The 23,245-nt window shown below is 39.2% G+C and overlaps 2 protein-coding genes across 2 annotated transcripts in view; both read right to left on the reverse strand.

Annotated features, from left to right (window-relative positions):
• The window catches only part of rnf144aa (ring finger protein 144aa), a 451,897-nt gene that overhangs the window by 410,375 nt on the left and 18,277 nt on the right, over positions 1 to 23,245 (reverse strand). The window lies entirely within an intron of this gene.
• Positions 17,864 to 23,245, reverse strand: part of dcdc2c (doublecortin domain containing 2C) — a 98,021-nt gene continuing 92,639 nt past the window's right edge. Inside the window, 1 exon segment of the mRNA XM_089119962.1 lies at positions 17,864 to 18,073. Coding sequence (XP_088976088.1) covers positions 17,864 to 18,073 — 210 coding nt within the window.

Consider the following 23,245-nt stretch of genomic DNA (forward strand, 5'->3'; position numbering starts at 1 on the left):
TTGTGACAAAATTTGAGAAAAGCTGGTTGTGGCTCCTAAGTTTCCATTGGGGGGAAAAAAACTGCTTTAATGTGGAAAACTGACCCAAATGCTCTGACATAGATTCGCTTAAAAGCACACACTGACTCAAACTTTTCAAGCCAGAAAAAAGCTTAAAAGTGTCATATTTGGTTTGGAAAGGTCAGTGCATTTTACAACAAAATCAGCCTTGTACTGATTGACACCAACTGTGCCATAGGCTGAATCCAAGTTCCTCAAGCGCACACTGAACTTCATCACACCGCAGCAAGTGCACCACACATGTTGATTGGTGTGTGTGACGTGCTCACCCTCACGCCCACAGCGGTCCAATGCAAAATGACATTTGCTGGCGTGAAGGAACGTGATGGTCGAGGATGACAGGCCTCAGGCCTCTTTCTGAGCTCACAGACATGCTGTGAAAATGATGATCGATGGCATGTTGAAAGGGCTCCAAGTGCAGTAAAAACTTACCCAAAGAGCACCACCTGCTGACAGCTTATGTGATTCATTCTCTGCCCTGACATCCTATGGAGCGCATGCATGCGTGTGTAAAAGAGAGCAAACAGATAAATATATGTCTGTGTGCACATTTGTCTTGACTTACTCTATGGGGGTCTTGTGTAAACATTTAGACTGGCATACATTCTTCTGTAAGCGCGTGTTTGTGAAAGCAAAATATGTAAATGCACAAGTTATGCGAGCAAGATGAGTCTAGACAGTCAAAATTGCTTGTTTTCTCAATGCTTCTTTCAATATTTACTCAAGCTGTATTTTAAACATTGTGTGTGTAAATATATATAGGGTCAAGGGACAATACTATAGAAAATAAATGTAGATATATTTTATAGTCAATGTGCTGCTTGTCCTTTGAAAATAACTCAATATGTTGTATTAGTGTCAAAATAGCTGCCAACAAAAGTGAGTACACCCTAAGTGATAATAGCTGTATGACGTTTAACCATCTAAAGTCCTATTCATCATTTTCATGCTTTTGTCTGCTTGACAGGACCATACAAATGTGTATCTTGAATTAGAGCAGTTAAAATGTGTGCTTTGAGTACAATTCTCTCATACTGACCACTGGATGTTCAACACGGCTCCTCATGGTAAAGAATCTCTAAAGATTTGAGAATTAGAATTGTTGCTCTCCACAAAGTTGACCAATCTATACAACGCCCTGAAACTGAGTCAAGGTACAGGGCAGGGTTTTCCAAGATGGGTTCCACTCCGAATAGGCCTCACAAGGGTCAACCAAAGAAGGTGAGTCCTCATGCTGTGTGTCAGGTGCAGAAGCTGGCTTCAAAAAACAGATCCAAGAGTGCTGCCAGCATTGCTTTAGAGGGTGCAGAAGTGGAAGGTCAGCTTGTCAGTGCTTAGACCATACGCCGCACACTGCAACAAGTCGGTTTCCATGGCTGTCGTCCCAGAAGGAAGCCTCTTCTGAAGCTGGCTCACAAAAAAAAGCCCGCAAACAGTTTTCTAAAAGCAACCTGTCCAAGAGCATGAATTACTGGAACCATGTCCTGTGGCCTGATGAGACTATAAGATAAACATGTTTTGCTCAGATTGTGTCCAGCATGTGTGGCTACGCACTGGTAAGGAGTACCAAGAAAATTGTGTCTTGCCTACAGTCGAGCATGGTGGTGGTATAGTATCATGCTCTGGGGCTGCATGAGTGCTGCTGGTACTGGAGAGCTGAGCTTCTTTGAGAGAAACATTCTGAAGCAGAACATGGAGCCCATTTTCATCCTTTGGCGTCATATAGGTGACGCCATATGACATTTCGTCGAAATATTAAGCACACGGCACCCTTTAGCGTCAATATAACATGCAGAACCCAAGGCGTCATACAGGGGACTCGCATCCTTTAGCGTCAATATGAGACGCAGACCCTACCCCAGACCTAAACCTACCCACCACAGTGCCTGTTATATTGACGCTAAAGGGTGCCATGTGCGTAGTATTGACAAAATGTCATATGGCGTCACCTATATGACGCCAAAGGATGAGAATGTGTTGGAACATGATGCCTCCCCTACAGAAACTGGGCCGAACAGCATGATAACGACCTCAAACACAACGGCAAGATGACAACTGAGGAAGCTGAAGGTGAAGGTGATGGAGTGGCCAAGTATGTCGCCAGACCTGAACCCTATTAAACACCTGTGGGGATCATCAAGCAGAAGGTGGAGAAGCAAGAGGCTCCCAGCAAGAACCTGTGCAGCAAATATCCAGTAAATCTTTAATAACTAAATAGATAAATGTAATGACAAAGCATTTTACTAATATGATTAACAAAACAGCAGACTTAAGAAATGTTTGTTTGTTTGTAGTCTAAAGCCATGCCAGCTATCCTGGCAATATTCATGGTGAGAAAGAGATTAAAAAGGAATGACTGACTTGAAAGAAAAACAAAAACCAAAACAAAACGCTCTTGTAAGCGAGTGTCATTGAGAGCAAACATTATTCCAAACCATTTGTCTAAATCCTCCATCAGAGAAAGAGTGCTCTCCATGTGCTTTCTTGTTAGCGGTTGCCTGATTTCAACCACATTTTTACCACTAAGCCTTGCTAAAGGAGAGGAGAACAGGAAGGCTTCAGGGCAAGAATCTGCCTGTCATATGACTACATCTGGCCACTTATATTAATGAGCTGTTTATGGTCAGACGGAGCGTGCTCAAGAACGTCTACTCAGTCGAACTGGAATCTCTCATAGTTTGGAAGCGCTAGAGAGAAGAATCAGTTTCAAGCTCTCAGTCCAAGTATGACTGGCTTGAGTGAGATTGCAGTTACTGAAGTCCTAAAGCAATTTGATTGCAATGCAAAGCGCTATTGCTTACCACTTTGGTTATGATGAACTCTGCGGTTGCTCGCCAGTGGATGTCTCGGGACAAGCCTCTAAGTGAATCTCACGGGGGGCCAAAATTACATATTTCCAAGATAAGACTTCAGGGTCAAGATCAAAGTCAAGGTCCTGTCAAATCTCATCACGCTCAGACGGGCAAAGCAGCCTTAATTGTCGATACAGCGCGAGAGTATTGACACCCGTGACTACCCCGCTGGATGGTTCAGACACCTCTCTTTTCACCTTGTCATTTAGGAGAGCAGCTATCTTTGAAAGCGGCCCAGCATGCCAATATTAAAAAGGTTGCAATTTATGAAAGGCCAGGGTCAGAAAAGGACTGATCAATGTGCCGTATTCACTTCATATCCTGAGATATCCCTGCTGTGGTCCTGACCCTCCTGCCGATACTGTTCTTTTTGGCCCACTACTGATCTTACAGACGGATCGATATACGCTGTGGTAGTCCGACATGGAGGAGAATACCACATTCAGTGTGGAGATAAGAACTAGCGCATTACAAATGTAGCACAACAGATTTAGAAAACTATTTACCTTATTGAAAAAGGCAGTAAAAGTTTTCCGTCAGTTAGAATAGAAACGGCTTGTCCATGAATAATACATATACTGTATAAGAATACAGAGTCTAGGCAAACAAAAGCATTGGTTTACTGTAGTTAAAGTCGATTTTTTTTTCAGTTTAACATCAAAACTTAGGCCTACATCAGGATGAAGATCTCAACATTTGAATAAACAACATCTTGCCCCTTGTATACTCCATGGGCTCGAAGGAGTGGATAAATATCAGCTGCAAAAACAAAAAAAGCAGTGTCTTTTGCATTATAGATGTTGCCAAGCTCGCCCTGAATAAACAAATGCAAAAAGGCTGTTTTTACGGAGTACATTATAGGAATGTCTGGCCCTACCACCTGACACTAAGCATCGGCTCCCCAGCAGACGGGCGCTGTATCATCGCCGTCTTTATCAGACACAGGCCAAACTGTGACAGCAACACAAAAATAATCTTTGAAAATGGCGGTGAAGCACTCCAGGGTCTGATGAATAAATAACCTGTGTTCCCGGCGCCAGCAGCTGTTCGGTTGTATATGTTGAGGCAGCAAAAGGAGGCAAAATAAATACATTAAGGAAATGCTGAGAGACACGCACCCCATCGCTCCTCGCGCATTTCCCCCACGCTCCAAACGCTGAAGGACAAAGCACGTCGTGTGTATAATGCACTTTTTGAGGCAATGGTATATAGGTTATACGTACTGATCGTTTCAGCAGCACTCAGCTCCTCTGCTTTATGTAGATCAAAACCAGCTGTCATATTATTGCTAGTTCAGTGAAATCATACAGTTGTTATGAGCACAAGCATGCATTAACAGAATTATTCTGAAAACAGGCCAGAAAGAACAGACATAATAATGGCATTTCTGGATATTGCCCGTTACTGAAATATATGATGGCAAGTGATCCTATTCTTAATACAATACGACTGTTTTCAGCATTTTTAAACGTTTTTGATCAACTTATTTTATTATTTTAATCCAAGAAATTAGATAGCCTAAAGGTAATCTTTGAATTCTGCGATAAAAAGACAGATTTGTGAGATAAAAAGTTGCAAACCTTTTCGATACCTTGTTTCCTAACCCAGAAACAAGCCTCCATAGTTTAAAATATTGCTAGTAAAGTATGATGCAATGATGTAAGAGGTCAGAGGAGAATGGGCCGACTGATTCAAGCTGATAGAAGAGCAACTTTGACTGAAATAACCACTCGTTACAACCGAGGTATGCAGCAAAGCATTTGTGAAGCCACAACACGCACAACCTTGAGGCGGATGGGCTACAACAGCAGAAGACCCCACCGGGTACCACTCATCTCCACTACAAATAGGAAAAAGAGGCTATAATTTGCAAGAGCTCACCAAAATTGGACAGTTGAAGACTAGAAAAATGTTGCCTGGTCTGATGAGTCTCGATTTCTGTTGAGACATTCAGATGGTAGAGTCAGAATTTGGCGTAAACAGAATGAGAACATGGATCCATCATGCCTTGTTACCACTGTGCAGGCTGCTGGTGGTGGTGTAATGGTGTGGGGATGTTTTCTTGGCACACTTTAGGCCCCTTAGTGCTAATTGGGCATTGTTAAATAGTTAACTAAATAGCTAAGTTAATTGGAAGAGTAACCAGACTATATTGTACTTCTGTTGTCTAAAATGGACCGTGTGCCCAGCCCAAGGAACTTACTACAAAAACAAACAAAAAACTAAACAATTCTTTACAGGGTGTCATCTCTGCTCTAGCTCGTTTCTTAATCGTATGTTCCTCGTTTGTAAATCTCTTTGGATAAAGAGTCTAAATAATTAAACGTAAATGCAAATATCTATTCATAACTCTGCTTTCTTCAAATTGTATGAATTATTCTTTGGATTTGTTCAATGTAATGCACAGTATATGATGCTGAAAAGACCACAGAGTGAATAATGATGTATAAACCTGGGATTTGATACTAAACCCAATCCAATATTTGTTGGCTTTAATTGCAGTCGAGTATGGAGCGCAGGCTTCAGGCCGACAATTGATAGTAGCCATTAGCAAATGATTAGGTCGACAGTGATAAACTATATTTCATCGATTTGTCCCAACTACATTTCCGACTTCTGCTAAAGGGAAGGAATAAATTCACCCCGGCATCTGTAATGCATGACTTTATATTCATAATTTCCACGAGAGGAGCCTCGGGCTCTAGAGCTCTCTGTCATGTCTGGATGGAGCTGGCAGCTTGTCAATGTCTTACATTCTCATGCGCAATGGTTTGTGCCAAATCTTAAATGACTGTTTTTCATTCAAATAAGGGTCTAAGGATTTGAAATAAGGGAGCGTGAAAGAGAGAGAGAGTATGGTGAAGTAAGACTATCCTAGTTATAGGTGCCAAGGCGGGGATAATTTCTGCATTTCAAAAAGCATAATAAAGAAGGTCACCTTAGACGACAGTAATGTTTTGCCCATTGAAACAATGTGTTTGTTTTTTTACCCTAATTATAATTATCACTAGGATTTTTTTTTTTTCAGGAAGACATATTTCCAACGTTGTGATTTGAACGATCAACACCCAGGTACACGTTTTTTTTTTGTTTTTTGTTTTTGTGAAAACTCATACAAATACATAATAACACAGACGAAGGTCAACAGAGGTAAAAGTACTTTGCAGAAGAGAGCAGTTCCACAACATATGGAACCTGATCAACCCAGACAGGACCTTTGAGGTCAAGATCTCAAGCCTAATTTTGAAGCTTGCAGTGTTGCACTCTGACCTTTGCCATTCCTGTCAAACTGGATGGGCTTATGTTCAAAGATTGGCTTTGCAGTACACCAACAAGACAAAAGGTGGTTTGTTGCTGTAAAATCTCAGGAATGTTCAAGAAAAACAACACGGAATCCTTAAAAACAGGATCATTTCACAATTCAGATATATTATATAGTGACGTGAAGACCTTTGGAACATCTGAACTCTGTTTTTAATTGTGTGAAAGCTCACCTTGTTATGGGTGACTCAAGAATATACCCTAACCCCACTGTGTTAAATAGTTATGAATTGCCATGAGAGTGTGTTGTCTTTTCTCAGATAGAATCAATGGAACTTTGTGACTGAATGTCAAAGGATAATTTATTTCACTTAGCTAATCACATTACTTTTTACATACATTTATTCATTTACCAGGCGCTTATCCTATGCCACGAGAAGCGCTATTAATACAAAGTTTCAGCCATCGTTCAGTCGTTCAGGATAATACAAGCTAGATGGGGGATGGGGGGGGGGGTGCAGTTAAAGAAAAGTGAGAGCATATGTGAAGGAATAGGGATTTTATTTTTATTATTTAGTTAAGTTTTCAGCTGTTTCCTGAATTTTGTCAGGGATTTGGCTGTCCAGATAAGGTTGGAAAGATTATCCCAACAGCAAGGAACAGTGCTGTAGTAGCAATGTGGTCTTTGGAGATCAGCTGGTCATCAAAGATTACCCCAAGATAGCTGGACGAACTTGGTGGGAATGCCTAGCAATGCCTTAATTGCAAAGAATACATGCAAAGTTTCCTTAGCATTGTGATAAAACTAGTGAAAATAGGTATCTTAGGAGGCAATTTTATAATCTTTTGGACCAACCTTTTAGAGCAGCAATTTTTCAACACAGGCCCTTTGGAAATACGTACCCGTGGTGATATTTCTGGAGTACGATAATATATTGCTTCTTGCACATTGAATGAAAGTGAATCTGGTAATGTTTTATTTCATTGGCTGTTGATAAGTGAAATTTCTGAAAACTGAAATATTCTCTATCGCGTTTTCAAACAGCATATCACCCACACTACACTATCCAACTTCCCCCTAAACCTTTCTGATAGTGTTAACTAAAGCAAACCAGAGATAAAAACACATTTGCTAAAGCGACCATGACATTTTAGCTTACTTCCAACAAGTCTTTGATGTCTTTTATCATGTTTCACGGGACTCCTACTCAAGCTTTCCACATCACAATAATGTACCAGGTGAGCTACAGAGCAAGTTTACTATGTCAGAGTCAGACAAGCCATACGTACATGAAGTTGATTAGGTGATGTAAATGTCAACATGTATTAATTTACAAATCATGCACTATTGTAAAAGTGTTTTAAGGTCATATTGTGAAAGGAATTGCGCAAAAATAAATCTTAACTATCGATAATCTGTGTGAAAAGGAATAGAAGAAGTGTTTCACAGCAACTAGAGTTCACTTGAGCTTGAAACTGCAGGGAATTGTAGGTAAAGTATGTTTATGGACTTTTGTAAAAACATAGTTGAATTACAAAACTAATTAAGCAGTAAGAAGTGTACCTTTGCTAAATGCTCCCTCAATATGGTGGATTATGCAATAGAATAATCAATATGTACGGTACATGTTAAATGCCCTTACTGAGTCAAACATGCTTGCAAGAGTAATACTTTGCTTGCATCATGTGCAAATGATTCACAGGTCTACATATCATGGTTGCAAAGAGACAGTATATAGGCCACATATATATCAGCCAAGAGAGATAAATGCTCAGTGAACATAGAGCAAGATGTGCAGAGTGATGTCAGTTGAAACATGGGCTGTGTATTCCAAAACCTATACAATTATACTGTATATGCACTAGACAGCATTTTGAGGCATCACAGGACCACTACTGATGCAAAAAGAAGGCAGTACAATTAAGATGGGTTATTTTATTAAATCTACAAATGTTATCAACTGTAGTTTATCCTTAAGAAGGCAATATCAGAATGTATTGCAATGGAAGCATTAATAAATTATAGCAGGGGTTTTCAAAGCTGTACTGGAGGACCCCCAGCACTGTAGATTTTGTACTGTATGAAGAGGGAGACACACAACATGAGCAGGTTTGAAAACCCCAGGATTATAGTACTGATTGTCCAATATAAGATGTTTTTATGTTTATCAGAGTATAGTGTTGATAGCTTAGGAACATGCCAAACTTCTGGAAGCGACTGAAAGTTTGTGGACACCCAAACAACTCAGTCAGATGTGCTTTTTGAACATTTTATTTCAATTTATACTTCATTTGCTTTAACCCTTCTGGGAAGGTTTTCCACTAGATCTTGGATGTAAGAGCATCAGTGACGTCAGGTGATATTGGGTGACGGGGTCTGGCTTACACTCTGTGGTCCAAATCATCCTAAAAGTACAATGAGGTTCTGCTTTGGCTTTTGTACAGGCCAACTTAACTAAGTTGTTCCACATTAAACTCAGTAAATCATTCCTTTATGGACCTTGCTTTGTGCACAGGGAGACACCGTCGTGCTAAAATAGAAAAGGCTCTGCAAACTGTTGGAACATCATTGGAAGCACATCCTCTAGAAAGTCATTGTAAAAAAAGTTAATTGGGGGCTGTTCACATGCTTCTTGCCATGTAAGCATAGCACGATCCTAGGGCGTCATCTAACTGACGCGTTACCATTAGCATCAGTTAGATGATGTGGGTAGGTTTAGGTCTGGGGTAGGGTTAGGATTAGATATCTAACTGATGTTAAAGGGTACCCTAAAACATCGGATGTTCACGTATGGTCAAAAACGTCAGTTAGGCGACGTCTTGGGATGAAAAAACTGAAAAAAATACCAAAAAATAAAAGGATAGTTCATCCAAAAATGGAAATGTTGGCATCATTAATTCACTCGTGTGCCATTCCAACGTACCAAGACTTAAAAATGTATGTATTTGTGAATTGAAGATGAACGAACATCTTATGGGTTTGAATTACGGTGAGTAATTAATGACATTTTTTTCTGAAACTATATGATAACTTGATGCATTATGCTTGATATGTTGGTCACCATTCATAAATGTATCTCCTTTTGTGTTCCGAAAGAAAGAAAGAAAGAAAGAAAGAAAGAAAGAAAGAAAGAAAGAAAGAAAGAAAGAAAGAAAGAAAGAAAGAAAGAAAGAAAGAAAGAAAGAAAGAAAGAAAGAAAGAAAGAAAGAAAGAAAGAAAGAAAGAAAGAAAGAAAGAAAGAAAGAAAGAAAGAAAGAAAGAAAGAGAAAGAAAAGCCATGCGTTTCAAAAGATATATGAGAGCAATTTTCACTTTTGAATGGATTTCTTTAAACCACTTTATAACTTTAACCTACTTTTCATTACATTTTACTTGGGGGTTTTCTCATCTCATAACACTGAGGCCAGAGGCAAGTAAACAGAGAGTATTCCAATGTACCTGAAGTATCTATTGCTTCACTGAAAAGTTGCAAAAGTGATGAAATCACTGTGTGCCCTGTCAAATTCACCTGAAGCAAATCTGGACGCAGTTACAAAGCATTAAATATTTATTTGAACTCTAAAGTGTGAACATCACTGCAGAAGTCAGTAAGTCTCTCAGGATGATATTTTACTGAAAATGTTGCACTTCCCTTGCCTGTAGCAGGCAGGTTCTGCTGTCCAAATTAAACCATTGTTTATTTCCCATCAGGCCTCTGGACCTTCCTTCGGAATATATTAAAAATTGATCAAATACAAATCTCTCAGTCTATTGAGCCACATCCAATTCTGACGTTGCAATTCTGAACATCTCTCCCATGGAAAAGTTTCTATTCCTTCATATAACAACATGTCAATTTTCATTTTGGGTCACCTGCTTATAAACAGTCAGTTGTCATGATGCAACCAAGTTTAAGAGGGATGCTCGAAAAAACAAAATGCCAATCGTCAGTCAGAACCAGAGTAAACATATTGTATGATTTATGCGGGCTGACAAAGGGATATTTGTTATGATACAACCAAAAGTGAACAAGCTTGACTATAGATATCAGATGTTGTTTCACAGACACCCCCAAGTCTTGAAGATAAAGAAGGTTGAATTATCAAGCCCTATCCATTATAAAATAACCTTTAAAGGACTTCAGCCTCATATAGTATACTCTTTATTGGGGAGTGCAGAGTTGCTGATGCACAGAAAACAGGAAGGTAAGGGAGGGAGAGAGAGAGAGAGGGACAGATCCGTCACCTCATTATTTTTCAGACTGGAAGAGGAAGGTTATACGACGATAGTTTTACTATTCACCACACTGACAGGAAGGGGCACCCGAAACAAGTCAGAAGCACATCTCCTGCTTAATGCGCGGTTTAGGTTGATCGGTAAGGCGGCTCCTGAGGGGGGGGAAGGTGGATCGGAAAGAAGAAGCCGAGCCGCCAACAGAATGTTGTGAGTGGAGGAGCCCCACTGAGCTCAGAGACAGCAGCTGTCAATCAAACGCTCATTAGACTCGGAGAAGGCGGCACAGGGGCACTCACACAACAAATAAGAGCAAGACAGGCCACTGCCAGAGCCAGCCTGAGTGATGTGCGCGTGAATCAACATGACACGCATTCACAATCTCAAGCACAGTTCATTTCACTCCCAGACGCAGACCACCGAAATTCATGTGATTTTTTTGTCCCCCCGCTGCATTTAATTTGAAATAGAGATGAATAGGTAATGAGAACACCAGCTCTTTCAGTGGAAATCAGACACATTTCCATTACTGTTTTAATGTCGGGCCTGAAAAACGGGGAGATAACGATGCTTTCACACTATTAAAGGGTTAGTTCACCCAAAAATGAAAATTCTGTCAGTATTTACTCACCCTCATGTTGTTCCAACCCCGTGAGACCTTCGTTCATCTTCGGAACACAAATTAAGATATTTAAGATATTAAGATCGCTCCTGCATACAGTCCATAGGCTTCTTGAGGGACTGGCTCTTGCTGTCGTCGAAAAGTCATTAAAGACATCATTAAAATAGTCCAAGTGACTACAGGGGCTCAATCTTAAGTTTATCAAACGACGAGAACACTTTTGTGCGCAAAAAAACAACAAAAATAACGACTTTATTTCAACTATTCACTTCCTTCTCCATGGGCCTGTAGTCAGTTAACGTAGTGTGATTGCGTAGAGCTACGTCACACGTAGGCTCACTATTGGCCGACGCTGGTCATGTGTGTGTGATGCGTGTGACGTACAATAACAGAAGCTTACGCTATTAAACTAGGGGGAGAAATAAACGAATAGTTGAAATAAAGTCGTTATTTTTGTTGTTTTTTTGCGCACAAAAGTGTTCTCGTCGTTTGATAAACTTAAGATTGCGCCCCTGTAGTCACTTGGACTATTTTAACGATGTCTTTAATGACTTTTCGGGGACAGCAAGAGCCAGTCCCTCAAGAAGCCTATGGACTGTATGCAAGAGCGATCTTAATACTGTATCTTAAATATCTTAATTTGTGTTCCGAAGATGAACGAAGGTCTTATGGAGTTGGAACAACATGAGGGTGAGTAAATACTGACAGAATTTTCATTTTTGGGTGAACTAACCCTTTAAGTCAAAATGAAACCCAACCTTAAAATAATAATAATAATAGTAATAATACAATTTACTTTCCTTTCATGTCATCACAAACTCTCATTTTTCAACCACTCCCCCCAAACCACCTGTAATATATAGACCACTATCCACAATCCTATCAATTCCCGATCAATACAATCAAGTCCCAACCCAACAATTCTTCTCCTTTCACTCTAGTATTGCTTTACGGAAATAAAATGTGTTAATGCATTTCTTCAATGTTGGCGTCAAGTGCTTTTTAACATCTAGCAAATCATGTGACACTAAATAGTACAAGAACATTTGAAAACTAATAAATAAAAGTGAAAACAAATCTATTTTGTTTTCATTCTGTGTATATTATAATATATGTAATTAACGTTACATAACCTAAGCATAACAGGTCCACATGAATACCGGCACACTATAGGCTATTAAAACAAAGCAGCAGCATCTCGCTCATGCTGTTCCGACTTTAATCAGGGGCAATTCATGCATGGAAAAATGTATTCCCACCTGTCTGTAAAGAGTAATGTGCATTTAAGCAGGGTCCTGCTCAGTCGTCGCTCGGAACACACTAACCGGTGGCCAATCGTTTGCCACTTAACCTGCCCACTTGTTGTTTGTTTTCATTAAGAGGTAACTGTTTATCATACATAATTCATTGCTTAATGAAAGGGGTTTCATTAATTCATCATGGCTGGATATGCATTATTCATTTAGGATTTATGCATCTTTAAGAGGGATATATAAATATAAACAGGCTTAGAAAGGCAAAAGGTATTTCCGTTGCGCATGACTGGTTTCTTAATCACAGCGATGATGAGTGGCTAACCGTTGGAATCTGAGGCGTAAACAAATGTGAATGCTAATCCCGCTTTCATTTAATTATTCACCTCCACATTTATGTGTTCATTAATTTAAGGCCAATTCTGAATGCCTGCTTAATGCCATCTTACGAGTGCAAGGCACAATTATGAAACGTGTAATTGAAAACAATTGTTTATGTAATTATATCACTACACGCAACTGTTTGTATTTATGAGAATTACAGTACATGTTACGCTTGTTGGGTTTTGTTAAAGGCATTGGATTTGTAGTTGAAGGGTTCATTACACTAAAAAAAAAAAATGGGGGTTTGTTTCAACCCAACTGATGGTTTGTCGATATTTGACCCAAACATGGGTTGAAACAACTAATAATTTTTACAGTACAATATATGGTGTGGAATCCCATGTTTACATCTTGATATTTTAATGACGAATACCAAGTTTTTAATACTTGATCAGATAATGAGCATAGCTATACATTTTTATAAATGCTTAAATAACACTGGTAATTTATGTATAATGGTGGCACCGCTTAAATACCTAATGCTTCTTTATTACTACTACTACTACTAATAATAATAATAATCACAATATTTACCAAATAAGTAAGTGAAATATCCATTAATAAAATTGTTTGTAGAATAATGCGCACTGACATATCATATACAATAAGACCAGAAACTGTATTAATAAAGAAAACCAGATAAATTTAAATAAATCAGGCGATAAGGACATCCTACTTGTAAGGATAAAAATGATGAATTCCACTGAATGATGTAAGCCTCTACATATGTTACTCCACATGGAAAGTGTTTGTTCTTCCTGTTGGAAGCGAAGGGGGAAAAAAAAAAAATGAAAATCGTCTTGGAAATCTATTGCATTATTGAAGGAAGAACTTAACCAGAAATCTATGCTCTTCTGCCGTGTTATTGTCTTGACAGTTGTGACAAATTACAGTGCTCTGGAGAGACAATGAGAATTTCTCCTAAAGTTGGAGTACATTAGAGAGACTCATAAACTGCAATATATTTTCCTCCCTCTTTGTGGCTCTGAGGAATTCGTCACGAGAAGAAGAGAGAAGTTTGAGGATGATGATGGTGGCTGCAAATGAGAGCTGAAATCATGTCTTTTTGAGTCGGTGATGTGTCACAAACGGTGATGTGGAGCAGAGGAATCTTTTCATCTCAAGTTCTTTATGTACCCAAACATGGGGCCTGCATCAAAGAGAGATCTCATAAATGTTGAAAATGTGCTCTCTCAAATCTGTGGAAACACATCCATTAAGAGTGACCTTTGTAAAAACCGGCTTCGCCAAGTGGCAGACTTTTATCATCCTTATAAAACTCAATGATGGTCCGCAGACCATTCGCCAAATCCTAGCTTGAGTGAAATAATTGAGTCAAGCCTTTTATCGCACCCTTTTGTGAAATACAGACACAGAAGAACTGGGATGACTCAGTTTGGAAATTAAACATTTTGTTCATCAAAAATAAAGTTAAAGCTGTACATGACTTACATTTGTGATTCAACGTTTCCGTCCTGCTGGGGACTGTGACTTTGCCAAGTCTCGCTGGAAGTCCTAAAAGGTTTATGTTTTTGTCTCTTTGTTATGATCCTGACCTGTACTTGTTAGAACTAGGCTCTCTGTTTTTGACATATTTTCGCTCTGTTGATCTAAAAACCTAAAATTTGTATTGAACATCAAGGGCAACCCACCACCCCGACAGCAACAAATGGTGCTTTTCCACTACACGGTACGGCTCGGCTCTCTTTGCTTTTCCACTACAGTTTAGTACTGCTTCAAAGTGGGTGGGATTATACACCAACCAAAAGGATTATTAGGAACACCTGTTCAATTTCTCAAAATGCAATTATCTAATCAACCAATCACATGGCAGTTGCTTCAATGCATTTAGGGGTGTGGTTCTGGTCAAGACAATCTCTTTCTCCAAACTGAATGTCAGAATGGGAAAGAAAGGTAATTTAAGCAATTTTGAGCGTGGCATGGTTGTTGGTGCCAGACGGGCCGGTCTGAGTATTTCACAATCTGCTCAGTTACTGGGATTTTCACGCACAACCATTTCTAGGGTTTACAAAGAATGGTGTGAAAAGACCTGTGGGCGAAAATGCCTTGTTGATGCTAGAGGTCAGAGGAGAATGGGCCGACTGATTCAAGCTCATAGAAGAGCAACTTTGACTGAAATACAGTAACCAATCATTGCAACCGAGGAATGCCGGAAAGCATTTGTGAAGCCACAACACACACAACCTTGAGGTGGATGGGCTACAAGAGCAGAAGAACCCACCGGGTACCACTCATCTCCAATACAAATGGGAAAAAGAGCCATTATTCTTTGCAATTTCGCAGGAAAGTGAGTTATTTCAAGAGGAATCCACGTGATCAGGAAATTTCCCACTCAATTTCGGAAAAGGTTCAAGTATGAAGTGTTGCTTCATACATCGCAACACTACTGACAGTCAATTGACTTTTTTGCCCATAAAATTACACAAATATTTTGCTAACATGACCCATCTTTAATACATGGAACAAACACTGGGTCAAACACTGTAGTTGCATTACACCATGTCCATGCTGAAGCAACAGGTGTTAAAGCATCTCTTACATGATATTCTGAGTTAATGATCCTTGACCTTGAGTGACATTTAGCCAGACCCGCCTACAGTGAGATCTCATTGGTCCAAAATCCTTCATCACAAAAAAAACAATGTTTCTTTTGATTTGCTGTGAGTGTATTACGCCACACAAAAGTTTCACCAGACCGTCTTTACGATCAAGTTCCCAACAATTTACGTTAATTGAAATCGAGAACATTTCCCGGCAGCGCCTGAGCCACTGAAGCAGATGATCTTTATTAGAAGTTGTCTGGCCATCAGTGCATCGGAATGTTCTGTAAACACGTCCGGTCCGAGAAGGCAACTTTTTGGCATCCTAGTTTAAGCCACAAAATAATTGCAGTATTTAATTTCAAGCTCCTGGACACCACACCAACTTGGTCCACTTGGTTTATTAAACCCAGACCCGATCCACGTAATCTTTTTATTGTTTTTTTTCCCCCTTTTTCGTCTTCTTTGTCTCTCTTTGTTGCAGAACTGGACTTGCCACTGTTTATTGCGATAAGTCCTGCTAATGAACAAATGACCTGTCACCTGGAGCACTTAGAGCATGGTGTTAAACTCTGGTTATAAAAACCTCTTCCAGCTCTATTGATTTACTGCCAGGGTTTGATTGTACCCTAGGGGTAGGAGGCCTGCACAGGCCAACACTGCTCTTACGGTTTTACAGTCCATACAGCAAACAAATAAATCTTCCACTCATTAATTCACTCCTGCTCCTTTCTGCCCACTGATAATGGTATAGGAAAAAATGGACGCAGATTCATATTGGGCTCCTGTAGCTTGATGCATTGTGTCTCACAATGCCCTCTCACATTAGATTATCCGAGAAGACAACTTCCACTTCTCTCAGAAGATTTCATTAGTGATCTGGCGAACGCATAAGGAAGTGATTTGGAGTGGGCTTCGACTGTTTTCGCGAGCAACAGTCATTATTTTCGAAGTCCCGCTAGGCACTTTTACAAGGCCCCCGCGGCACTAACTGGATGCGTCCTCGACATTTAGGGAGAGATTACGCCTCGTTCTTAACATAACCAAATCCAGAGGAGTGGGCCGTCCGGCAGTCAGCTGACTTTTACAAGGGGGAGACATGATAAACATTGATAACGCAGGATGGATTGTACCACCAAGAGAATCGCCTCGAGACACACAGAGTGGCCAATGTTTTAATAGCACTGCAGAAAATTGGTCAAACTTCCACATAAAATTGATTCTTCAGATAATGACTGATCCTAGACACAATTACACCCAGTCTGCTTTGCTCTGTTGAGAATAGCATCAAGTTTTGTCTGACAAACAGTAGATTGTACAGTGCAATTCCAGCAGTCCCAGGGCAATCCATTCTTCTTAAAGTAATGGATGCAAAAGCTTAGTACTAAACTAACCAAATCCTTGTTTAGGGTAATCAAGTGTTGAGTTGCTTTGGTTTATGTACAGTAATACAAACGTTGCTGATACCAATTGTGACCAAACTACACTTTTCCACTTCTCTGCACATGTGCTAGCATCTCCTCATCCTCAGAAATTGATGTTTGTATTCATGACTGTTTCATATGATTTTTTTTTTTCCGTCACAATTCTCTCTTCAACGATTCTGAATCGATTTAGAGAATTTCAAATGTTATCCACAGATGCACAATGGCACTGTGTGTTCAACATGTCCCTGTGGTAAATCATACGTAGGAAAACGATTAGAGAACTAAAAACATTCTCAGCATTGCAGAACATCGCAACACAATAAGATTAAATAAAAATTGACCTCTTGTGGTGCCTTTCGCTGAGTTTATCCATCCAGTTACTTCATTGCATTATATAGAAACCAAGAGAAAACTTTCACCAAAGAGAGGTGGTGATTTGGATCAAATTTTACTAAAATGGAAGGCCTTTTGGATACATGACCTAAATGTGGATTTTGACTTGAATTTGGTATTTAACCTAATCTAAATTGTATTCGATTTATATTTTTTATGTTAGAATGTGTTATTTTTAATTAGCTAATTATTGGATCATGATTCGGATGTCATTGCTTTCACCTGCACTGTAAAAAAATATATTCATGATTTGTAATCACAACATTTTTTTCTTTTGTCAAATCAACTTAAATCAGATAACATAATATTTTGAGTTTCTGATGCGTAAATCAATCTCAATTTTTCCAGTTCAATGAACTTAAAATTAAGGCAACCAGGTTACTTCATTTTTTAAGTTAAACCAACAATATTTTTTAGCGAAATGATTTGAATAATGAAATAAAAATGAAATAATAAATATTATCAATATAACATAATATTTTGTTATTGTCTGTTGGATCCATGTGCAGTTTTCTATTTATATATGTCAATATGAATACATCTCTGTTGGTTTAGGGCATTTTTGTTTACTTTTCTACCATGTAAATTCTAGATGAATATCACTGGATTAAAAAAACAAAAACAAAAAAAAAAAACGTTTTTTTTTTTTTTTCTCTACAGAGATGAACCAAAGCATATATATTATAAAAGCAACAAAGCATTGTCAGATGAACAAAAGAACTTCTTGATATTCATAGCAAACATTTATCTTGTCTGTCTCTCCTTTCGAGAGGGACAAACGTGACAGAGAGCACATGCTACCTGTCACGGCATACGGCGAACTCCCTGAGCGTGGCCTTAGAGCCATGTGACATCTCCCGGTGTCTCACAGTCCCAGCACATCAGGCAGCAGGAGATGTGAGGGTGACAGCGAACTTGACACCCCGTGTACAGCTGCTCGGGGCAAATGACAACACTGCCAAGATCCTTCTTCCTCCAGCTTCCAGCCAGAGGTCTCTGACCTGTGCATGAAACACTCGATTCACCGTCCAGCACCCATCTGATAGTCTGAAGAGGCACAGTGAAACAATTATAATTCTACAGGGAAAGAAACACCAATGCACTGCTGTTGCTTTCTAGCTCTGCGTAACTGGTGCCAGGTGCGTACATGCTGAGCAATTCTTTAAGACATCAGCCCGGGCTCTGTTTAGCTCTTTGAGTCAGCAGGGTTGTGGCCTCCCCTGGCTCAGGAATATGTTCATAACAGCCTTTTGCAATCATTTAGTCATGAGGTAGTGTCAGTCAAACAGAATCACCTCCAAAAGCCAAGACTCTTTTTCATGTAGAAACCATACTAGAGCGTTTGAAGAGCTTGGACACTCATCAGAGCTGAAATTTCAAAGCTCAAACACACATGTGTTGGTGGAAAGAGGATCTAATAAAGCAGCTTGCAGTAACACGATCAAATTGTGTTTTCTGGAAATATATTTATCCCTACTGATCGCAGTTGAGATGCATATTTGGGTCAATGACATGATGTTTTTGTTTGTATTCATTTGAATACAACTCTTCTATGATGAGCATGCTTTTAACTTCTGAAAATAGTTCATTTTGACCTTTTTTGGGTGACACTAAAAAAAAAAATCACAAAAATTATATATATAGCTTGGCAATCTTATTACATTTCTTTGGAAAATCATGTGGTATAACTAAAATACTGAACAAAAAAACAAGATATTATTATAGAGATGATACATGATCCTCATAACTCTGTCAAGGAAAATTTAACAAGACAATTATTGTAAAAGTCATGTTGTAAAATGTCATGTTTCAGAAAAATGTATATTTAGGAACTATTTTATTTCATTAATTTTTTTTATAATATAATTAATATTAATGTAATTTATAGAATATAATACTATAGAATATAATAGGGCGGTTGACTAGGTAATATTATTAATCAATATTATATTGATTCCTTAATAAAAAAAAATAAATAAATAAAATAAAAAGAATATAATAGGGCGGAGAAACAATTACTCACGATTAGTCGCATCCAAAATAAAAGTTTGTGTTTACATAATATATGTGTGTACTGTATAAACACACACATGCATGTATATATTTAAGAAATATATTATTGAAATATATTATATACATTTAAGAAATGTTTGCTTGTATATAATTTATATTACATTTAAATATTTTATATATATAAATATACACAAACATGCATGCAATAATTATACACAGTACAATTAAAGTTCTTGAAAACAAACAGTCGTGGTGTTCAATGTTCAAAGTGTAAGGAACTGACTTTACGTGGTTACACCACATGACATTTCTTGTAAATTGAAACACCATGAGACTTATAGAAAATATACAAATGAAACCAACATGAATGAACTTAATACAACAATCTCTTAAACACTGCGTGTGCTGGCAAATGCACATGAACGCTGATGCTGGCAGATGCATATTTCCCCCCAGAGACCCGCTGCTTATTGTTATCACAGCTACAACTGGTCCTGGCACCGACACAGTGGATGAATCTCTCCATACAGGGGCTCATGCTGTAGAAACCCCCTGGCCTGAAGCTTATTGGGGGGCCTATAGCCAAAATTACGTTTTAGACCGTCTATAATCTGCGGGGCAAATGATAAGGTTTTCAGGCTTGGCTTTGCATAGCCTAATTTGCATTTAAAGGCCCTTAAGTAATCTGCAGGCTTATTTAAACCTCAGTAAGACACAAGACGGGGGAAAAAAAAAACAGATCCACTTCCAGTGTTTTCCCATGGTAGCACAAATCCCTCCCTCTGATCAGCTGGTACACACTGTGCCCTGGCACACGCAGCGCATGTGTATTGTCAATGGCTTTTAATTGACTGAGAATTATTTTACCATATTCAAACAAAACCCCAGCAAAGGGACAAAAAGCTGCAGCCCAAGAAATTCAAAGGCATTAACATACACAAAAATATGCAAGACGATGCATTTTAAAGACAAAGGCCAAAAGAGACGTTGAGTTACTTTAATAAAGCAAAGGCTTAGAGGACCCCAAAGGCTTTCACACATGGCATTGCTGAATGTTTGGTTGCAGTGCAGCTTTTCACACACATAAATGCATCTGGTGACAACAGCACAACAGAATGTGTTATCAGGTCATTGAAAAGCATTTTCTCTGGTGACTCTATGATCCAGACAATGGAATAAATCATGACGCTTTTCAAAAAGCCCCTACGTGTGTTCACGCATGCCATTTTAAATCTTTTTTTTTTTTTTTTTTCTCAAATTAATCAATGAACACCAGTCTACTGCTGCAGCGACATGCATATACTGTACAGTAGATGAAATTTTGTCTATTTCACTGCTCAGCTAGCAGTCCATCACGAAAATACATTCAGACTGCTCCTATGTTTCTTCCTATATGTCCAGAAGGTATCTGAAAGATTAAATCCAATCGTTCCATCTGAATGTATGTAATTTCGTCTGACAAACACCAACCCTGCAGGGACGTTCCCTTCATTAATACTTGACAACGTTTCTGTCGTTCCAGAGAAGAGTAGTGTTGTGCAAGTGGTGGAAAGTGACCCAGATTCAATCTTTACTCTGATGCTTTTAACACCGAGCAACACCTGCGATGCAATATTTAACCTTCCCTGAGCATTACAAGGACCGCATGACCAGAAGTAACAATTGGTTTCACAGAATCCAGATGGCGAATTTTATCAAAAAGCATCATTGGGAATGCTTTAGTAGGACAATGTTTCTGGGGAAGTTACATGTTTCTTCAAACGTAAACTGCTCTGTGCGGTAGAATCAAATGGAAATTTCGCATTCAGTCTCTTGAGTAATACTTTCGAAACATGCAACGCATGTCAAACTGTCGCAGACACATGACACACTACCAAGGCTGTGTATTTTTACCTCACATATTCCAGTATATTCGCATCAGCAAGGGTTTGCTACTGGGCCTTAAAAAAAGAGAAAATCTTTGTAGGAAATAGGAACGTAACAATATGTAGAAATGCAAACGTAATGGCCAGTGTGTGTGTGTGTGTGTGTGTGTGTGTGTGTGTGTGTGTGTGTGTAGTAACCATAGACTGTAAAAAAAAAATGGACCAAGCGTCACAGACACCATAGACTTTCTGAATAACAGTTTTGAGGCCGTTTATAGGGAGTATGGGCGGCGCCATCTTTGGAAAATCTTGGGAAATCCTAACCCCGCCCACCTTCTGGCTAATCCATATATGGGTAAAAGGGTGGGCTTTGTGTGAGACTGAGCCGGCCGGTGGACGTGCCTCTTCAGCCAAGCAGCCTCTGCTATCTGTAATATTACAAGATCAACTAGCATACTAGGCTACGTTTTACAGTCTATATACTACATTCACTGCAAAGCTGCTGAAGAACACTCCAATGTGGGACAACCATAGGCATAGGCATAATTTGCGGGTGGGACATGTCCCACCACTTTTTGCCAGGGTCGATATTGTCCCCACCAATTTTGAACTCAGCTTTAATCTGTTGCGGAGACTCTATTCATTCCGGTGAAATCACAAAGTAAAATGCACACAAACGTGTCCCTGCTTGATATACAACCAAGGATAAACATTCGCTTTTAATGAGAGAGAAAAAAAAAAAAAAACGATACGAGTGTGGAATTAGAAACCAGAACCTCTGACACACTTGGCAAAAGTTCTGCCACTGGACCATTAAAGTGCATGCATGTCAATGTCGGATCTGTGTGTTTCTTCACGTGAAAATTCTCACCAACAACGACTGGAAATTAGATTCAATTAAACAAATTAAACACAATGTACTATTTAAATCGATTGCTGGACATCGGTTATTGTACATCTGATTTATGATTTAGGATTTATGCTAACTTATCTGAGGCGATTTAATGCTAACTGTTGCAGTGCCACTGCCCACAAACATTGATGCTAAATAGTGCTAACTACGTGAAATAGTATGAAATGTAACTTAGCGGGAAAAAATGGAGCAAAGTAGCTACTCCTAGTGTCGGTTAGTGCAGTTTATAGCAGAGCAACCCATTTTATGTACGACATTTCAAAACAAATGTTCAGAAAGGATACAGAGGTGCTATGATGTGTTGTGTCAGATCATGGCCGAGACGTCAAATTTCAGGAATTCCACTTGGCGCAGATCGTTATTAGCTGTCAAACAAGCTGTCAATCAAAGGGTCTGGGGTAGGGTTAGGGTTAGACCACTAGGATAGCATCATCTAACTGACACTAAAGGGTGCCTAAAAGCGTTGGATGTTAAGCGTCAGTTAGATGACACCTTGGGATGAGAACGGGCTGGGATACTTGCTCCCTTTTGGGACCTGCCCCTATAGTGGATTTTCAATGTATTGCAGTTTTTCGCACTTCAGTGTAGGCTTCATTTTTCAGATTCAGTGCCAGATTTTACCTGCTTTAAATTACATTACCAAAACTGTCTTATTAGTGCTGCTTGCTCAGCCAAGCATTACTATTACTATTGCTCACAGTCAAATAGATTAGGAATTTCAACAACCTAATCCTATTAAATTTTGCAAAGTGATCATTCTTTTCACTTGGCAGACAGTAAAAGTGTGTGAAAACCCCCGTGAATTACACTGACATTCTGATCCCTAGATATGGCTCAGGTCCCTGCTTCAGAGACTTGGCTTGTTTTAAATTGCTCCAGTGAGCAACCACCGAGTACACCCCCCAGCAACCATTTCGAAACGCCCTAGCAGACATCCAGAGCGAGAAGACAACCATTTTCATTATACAAATACACATCTTAACAAATTCACAGCACTTTTGTTTCTCTCTCTTGGTTAATACTATTTTCTGTTTGGGTACAATTACCAGACTGCCAATCTGAATTTGAAATAAAAAAATATAAAAAATCCCACCTCTTACGCACGCACACACATTGAAACTACCAGAGCTTCCAGTCACACTTAAAGTCTTTTCTTGCTCACTCTTCCATGCTGTATGATCTCTACGCGCTAAACAACCATTTGGAGCATCTAAATGGCTGACTGCTCCACAGAACTCTGCCCACAGGGGTACAGGCAGGTGACACTTTGACGAGAATGTAATTGCTGCCGTTGTGTGCTGACTGACAATGTGGACTACTTCACAAGAGGCAATAAAATATGCTTGAGATACCAAAGGCAATACTTTAGTGACACTGCTTGGCTCTCTTTTTTTGTTGGACGTTTATTTCCCTTTTGAAATACAGATT

Source organism: Pimephales promelas, chromosome 15 (assembly GCF_988280905.1).
Source record: "Pimephales promelas chromosome 15, fPimPro1.hap1.1, whole genome shotgun sequence".
Lineage (NCBI taxonomy): Eukaryota > Metazoa > Chordata > Actinopteri > Cypriniformes > Leuciscidae > Pimephales > Pimephales promelas.